Here is a 6,808-nt window from a genome sequence, read left to right on the forward strand (position 1 = left end):
TAGTAACTATAGCAATTGCCAACAAATCTCTTAAGCCAATGAAAGGCCACTAACAGCTTGATGACCCCAATATGTCTAAACTACACTCGGCATCAAATAAATCGCACCTCCCGCGACAAGCACTTATCAAACGTATGCATCCCCACTTCCCACCAACATTGGTACCATTTGAAAGCCTAGTTTTAAACTTCATTTCATTAAAGGAAAGGTTTTTACCCCAAAAATGTGTCTTTACAAGGATCCAGAGTCACTTCTTCAAAAAATAGGTAGTTACGCTATAGCTATTTTTTATGACTATAAAACTGTTAAGTTGGGATTAATCGCTATCCATCTGTTAAAGAGGACACGTGAGATCTTTATTTGGTTTTATAACCATAAAAATTGGTCTAATTGATCCCAGAGGTGAGCCCAAAGTGAGGTATATTTTCAAGTCACATTTATGGTATATGTTAATCATTTATTTAGAAATAAAATGCATTATTCTTTAAGGATATTTATTGGGCTTTCAAATAACACCAATATTGTTGGGGTACCATGATTGTGTCAGAAGAAAATCTTTAAAGTTCGCGTCGCGGAAGGTGCGGTTTATTTGATGTTGAGTGTAGTACCAGATTACATTGAAGTCTGTATTTGGTTATTCTATCAGAACCAAACGACAATGTAGGATTGAATTGCATGCTATAAAAAATGACCTTATAATCTCTTTTCTCCTCGGCTCAGTGGTTAGCCTGTTGAACTGTTTCTAGTCCTAACGAATGGTGAATAAAAATATACATGTAGTCGGAATAAATAAATAAGGACAAATAAATACATTGTATAAGCTTTGTGTTTATTTTTATCTATATGTTACGGTCAAAGTGATAAATGTGAAAATTATGAATAATCGCCGGTTATTATGAATAATTACCGCATGATTTGGTAAATGTGATTAATATGAGGTCATTTATGTGTGTATAAAACTAAATAAGCGGCTTAGGGGTGGCCCAAGGCCACCCCCGCCGCACCTTAACCTATTTTTCACTTTAAATCAAAACATTATGTTATAGGCATCATGGAAAAGTGATATTATGCAAGAAACACTCCAAACTCATTATGCCAAATTATATTAATATATGATATCAAAACGTTCAAAAGTTTGGCTGTACACGAGCACGTACACAAGATGTTGTTCTCTTTTATGAAATTTGTTAGTACTAAGCTTGAATTATTAAATAATCATTGTTAAATGTGATTCATTTATCACTTTTACCGCGACTGTCGGTAATTATTCATAATAACCGGTTATTATTAATATTTTCAATTTATCACATTAACCGTAACATATACATTTTTCTACCATTTCAACTTGCCTTTTCACAATAGTAATGACGTAACCGAATGTGTTTTATTTTCTCTTCTCAATCATCGTATTTGTACAATTGGACATGAAGGACATTGCTCACAACTCCATCGTATCATTATTTCCTTATTTATAATGTAATTGTCCAATAATTGGGGAAGTACTCGCCTTAGCCGTCTTGAGGAAATTGTCCTCTCTGTCCTCAATTTGACAGTAACAAGACTGTGTAAGAGGAAAGATAAAAATAGATGGAAATACCCTTTACTTTTAATTAAGTCTAGCAATTAATGTAAGTAAATCGCGTATTTGTGAAATTTGTTAAGTATATTAAGTATATATTAAAATACTCGTAAAACCTCACTGATGTTTTAGCTTATCATTAAACAAAGTATAAGTTTACCAGATAAATTGTAGTGTGTATTTGAAATGTATTTAATGTAAAACTTCTACACTTCATACACTACATCATTTCAGATCGATAACTAAAATTTGTAATTTAATAACAATTTCTTCGTTCATATAAATGGAGTAAAAGTAAGGTATTTAATTGTACATGGCACTTAAAATTTGCTATTACTGTAAAACTATTAATTAGTAAAAATATCATAAAATATCACAATTACAAAGGAATAAAAATACTTCTTACTTCAAAAGCGTATTTCTAATAGTCATAGCCTTCTGTAGAAAAATAAAATACGCCGGTCGCGTTACCAGGATTCCAGAAGCCTGCAATGGTGGTTTCATTCTGCGAGCAGTTGCCTTTCTTAAAGTCTTTGTATTTGTCGCATTTCCACGCCAAAAACCAGTCGGGATGGCTGACAGTGGCTGTCCACATGTCAATGCACGCTCTATGGTTGCATTTAGCTGCTTTAGACGAATCAAAGATACCAGGAATCAGAGGGGTCTTACAGTTCGGTTGGGAAGACCCCTTTTTGTTTACGAAGAAGTCCACGTCAGCCAAAACACTGGTCGTGCCAAGACCACCAGCATTACAATGGTACACTTCAACATATTCCGCAACTCCAGACCTGATCTGTTCCTGGATGAGACTGTTGGAGAAACACGGTCCAGCTGGATCTAAAGCTGTAATCCTTGAAATTTTCTGACTAGTTCTGTTTATGAATTCGCCTCCAGCGTGACCTAAGATCTGACTCCCCAAGCTGTGGCCTACGCAATGCATGTTCTTTGGCGATATACCTCCTTGGCTCAATTCGGCCAACATTTGGCCCAACGCTTTGCCGATGTAATGGACGTATCTGACAGATCTCTCGTAGCTCTTTATGTACCCTTGCTTGTCATTTGTATACGGGGAATGGTCCAGGATGATGAGGTAGCTGTTCGGGAAGTTTCTAAACGTCTGCCTGACTTGCTCCTCCGTTCTTTTGTTGATGTTAGATTTGTAGCCAGCTACGAATATTATGAACTTTCTAGTCTTGTCCAAACCTTGGACACCAAGTATGCCTTTCCCCGCGTTGGCGATTGGGAATGTCTCAACATGATTTTTAGGGAAATCGTATAAATACACGTTGATCTCACTGACATCGAGATTCAAGCTTCTATCGTGATCACCTGAAATGAAATAATTAAATATTATTAGATTAAAAATAATAATTGTCAATTTTAGACTAACTTTACCAACTAGGAAGTACCAATAGGACTATCTAATTTTCTAAATTCACCGCACGCCCTATTGTGTACGATGACGTAATTTGACTTGTGTGACGACATGTAGAATACTGCACTTGGCCATGTATGAAATCTATAAAGAGCAAGGTACTTATTGTTAAGTATCAAGGGCACCCCGACAATGGGTACCGAATGTATTGCAAATTTAACACAGTGGGCAAACGAATCAATGTGTTGTACCTATTTCCTCCAATAAACAAAAGGCTGACAAAGCTGAATTTAACACAGTGGGCAAAATAATTGTTGTGTAATGTTTTACGCTGCTAATGCTGACTGGATTACTTGCGTCACTTATTCTCATCAACAATCGATGGTGTCTGACGATCAAGGACCTACCTAATATAGCTATACTAATATAGCTTTGGGGCGTTTTCAAGAAAAATAAAAGCATATTGATATTGTATAGTCAATAGAATAGAAATTAATAAGTAGGAGTTATGTCGTTTTTAGTAAATATATCATTTTATCGAACCTCATAATTTATAGCGATTAAAATAAAGTGATATGGTGCTCAATGATCATGGACATCAAGTGAAATAGGGTGTTTATTGTTATTAATTTGAGTTCAAGTAAATGCGATTGGGATTTCGATAACCCTATTGTTTGGTTCGTTGCTATTTAGTCAACTGAAATGAATATTCATTTGTGTAAAGCTACAAAATCTTACTTTTCAATCAATATAAATACCTCGATAAATACCTTAAATACTGATGTAGGTCCTGAAGTACCTAAGTGCAAAAACGTAATACGCATACGTACACACATTATTAAAAATTAAAGTACATATTTTAGATACTTTTTCCAAAATAAAACTTTAGGATGAAATTACTAGTCGTAGGTACTCAATTTTCAAGGTAAGCACCTACGTCATTCGATAGACACAGCATCCAGACTCTAGGATCAGAGGATGCATCTAATCAGTACGATCACGTCTTATTAAGATCCAGTTGCAACCAGTGTACCGCTCGTAACAGGTGTTATGAACCTACGCTGGTTTGCCTAATATCGAATGTAATTAACGCTATCATTAACGCTACTGATGTTAGATATTAGAACTCAGAATAGAGTTGTTATTTATTTGAACCGTTTAAATGTCAAATAGGTTTTACATACTAATTTTCAGCAATCAATTGTCTTTTTAATTGGCTACTAAACAGAGCTTGTACTACGGCGCCGGCGTCTAAATTAATACCTTTTTCTGTATGTATAATTAATTTAGGTTCGAAGAAAATAAAATATACATATTTTTTTAATTATTTGATAAAGTGAAATGAAAAAGAAACGCTTCGATGTACTTAATTATTAACGTAAATGTTTTAGTGGTTCATTACCTACCTAGTTAATAAGTAAGTAATAATGTTTCCCACCAGTTTAAATATAAGGTTAATAACAATAATTCCTCATATCAAAGGGGAAACCCAATAAAATAATAATTTATCAACTACAATTAACCAATTAATTAAATCGTATCAATAAATTCATACGCCATGTTGCCGACAAGACCAAGACCGACTGACAGAACGATTGCAGTAAAGGTTATTGAATTGTAAACAATTGCGCTTGCAATATAATTAGTATGGGCCGTCGATCACTGCCAGCGGATTCTGAACCGTGTTGACATGCGTCGGTCACGACCATGCCTCATTGAGCATTGCTACAATGTATTGAGACCTTGATGATTGATCCGTTTAACTTTCATATGAAAATAATTCAAATACTTATAAACAGAATCATATACCTATGTAGTTTCAAACAAAGCGACGATAGCCGAACGGTGAAGGTGTTGGTGGTCGACTCGTGATCGGAGGAACGCGGGTTCGATCCCCGCCGCCGTTCTACTATTGTGGTGATTTACTCGTAACACAGGTATATTTAGCTTACCACGAGGGAATAACGGGATTATTAGTAAATCACTAATATTCTTAAAAAAAAGCAAAACTATGGACTACTACTACGGATGACACGGTTTATCAAGCTAGTCTGTGAAAAATCTCATAATTTATGTGTACTTTTCACAAAAAATGTAGGTCTTTAAATAGTCAGCCACATGTCAGCTGTCATGAGTAACAGAAAAAAATATGACAAATTCATGCAAACATTCGTTTCATGGGTTTTTTAATCATAATTTTGACAGCGGTAGTTTTTTGTACACTAAAATAACACATAAACATATTATCTACATACAAATACATCCATCAGAGATAACTTTGCTCTAAAAACAATCATAATTTTGTCGATACAAAAACACAACAATCTTATGCGTCAATTTTAATTTTAATGTGACCATCATTGGGTCGTTTTGCGTTTCACTGAATAAACACTCTTTCTTTCAACAACTTACATTTTATAAGTCCCGACTTTAGCGCCACCTGGAACGGTCCGAACTTCTCCAAATCTCCTCTTCCCCATGCGTGGGCGCACGCAAAAACACACACTAACAAACAAATAGTCCTCATTCTATGTACAAACGGCGGCACGCCAAGCAAACACTGTGAGATCTTAACTGGTTGTAATAGAGTCGACTTTCCAACAAAAATGTACAGTCTGTAATAATAAAATGTCACACGACTGCTCGGTAAACGCGTTTACCTCACAATGAGGTATGACACGGCCGAGCTAGTAATAAAAGGAGGTGATAAGAGTAGTAAGGTCTTATGCGGACGTACCTCTTACTTTGTGGGGTTTTCTATCGTATTAATTTTAAACAAGGTAATTAAAGAGGTTATTTATTTATTTTCTAATACATGAATTTCTTTTTGTTTTGTTGTTGTTATGCTGAGTCAAATCGATTTTGAAAGAAAGAAAGAATTTTATTTATTACGATCAATATCACTTGGAGAACAAAGAAAGTATACGAAAAAAAGACAGAAATAGCACATAAATATTGCAAGGAAATAAAAAGTGAACTGAGCAGTGCCACCCTGTTACAACAGCGATTTAGTTTATATTTCAAATAATGTAAGTGGACAAGATTCGCGTGAAGTGAAAGTGTAGTACTTTCTATAATTTGGCCTTTGTAAATGTTTCTTTGAAATCAATAATGCGAAACGAAATAGTAATTGTATTTAAAAATAAAAGTTTTATTTTTAAATTTTGGCACATTGAGGACTTAAACAAATTGGAGTACAACTTGTGATCTACTCTAATTTTTTCTTTTATTTTCTTGTATTTTCTACACCTAGTTTTTTTTTTCTTTTATCCAGTTCTTTAAATTATTATTCTACTAGCCTTCCAAACATACAGTGTTATCGTAAAATCAATAGCTTGTCGAACACCACTCATTATCTTACGTCTTAAGTAAATGACTCACGTCCACTTCACCTACACTGTGAAACTGATGACTGTTTACATCCAATCAGTGATAAGACATTATCTGAGACACGTCTCAAACTCTACTTACAGATGAGATAAAATACGCATATAAAAATTAAGACGGTTTTAGGTTATGTCCTGCAAGTTTTATGGTTTAACTTTCTCGGTGAGTCAGTGATCTTGACATTATTTCTCCAATTGAACTGCCTGTTGGTAAAGTACTGTTATCATACAAAAACCGCTAGGTAAACATAAAATAAGTTATAAAACTCATTAAATTTTATTTTTGCAATTAGGCTTTAAAGCACTTTTCTTTTCTAATTCTGATCAATTTTGACCTAAAAACAATTTGAACATTGGGTGACATAGGTACCTAGAAGACACTAAGGGTCCGTGGCCGAGTCCCCCAGTGTTCGACGTACCCGTGGTCGACGCCCCCGGTCAGTTAAATTCGATTTGAAGCAATTTTTA

At 34.7% G+C, this 6,808-nt stretch overlaps 1 protein-coding gene across 1 annotated transcript; it reads right to left on the reverse strand.

Annotated features, from left to right (window-relative positions):
• Window positions 1-1,926: 1,926 nt before the first annotated feature.
• Window positions 1,927-5,671, reverse strand: LOC114350717 (pancreatic lipase-related protein 2). The gene is made up of 2 exons (XM_028301623.1): window positions 5,367-5,671; window positions 1,927-2,908 (listed from the first exon to the last, which is right to left on the reverse strand). The coding sequence occupies exons 1-2, from the start codon at window positions 5,479-5,481 to the stop codon at window positions 2,001-2,003; spliced, it is 1,023 nt and encodes a 340-aa protein (XP_028157424.1). The 5' UTR covers window positions 5,482-5,671; the 3' UTR covers window positions 1,927-2,000.
• Between the last annotated feature and the right edge of the window lie 1,137 nt (window positions 5,672-6,808).

This window comes from Ostrinia furnacalis, unplaced genomic scaffold, assembly GCF_004193835.3.
Source record: "Ostrinia furnacalis isolate ACB-3 unplaced genomic scaffold, ASM419383v2 OfSCF0954, whole genome shotgun sequence".
NCBI lineage: Eukaryota > Metazoa > Arthropoda > Insecta > Lepidoptera > Crambidae > Ostrinia > Ostrinia furnacalis.

Bases quoted from the DNA above. Each gene is read 5' to 3' on its own strand.
- LOC114350717 (XM_028301623.1), bottom strand. From the start codon at position 5,481: ATGAGGACTATTTGTTTGTTAGTGTGTGTTTTTGCGTGCGCCCACGCA. The intron at 2,909-5,366 runs GTAAGTTGTTGA...ATTTCATTTCAG, and splicing joins AAAGTCGGGACTTATAAAAT to GTGATCACGATAGAAGCTTG.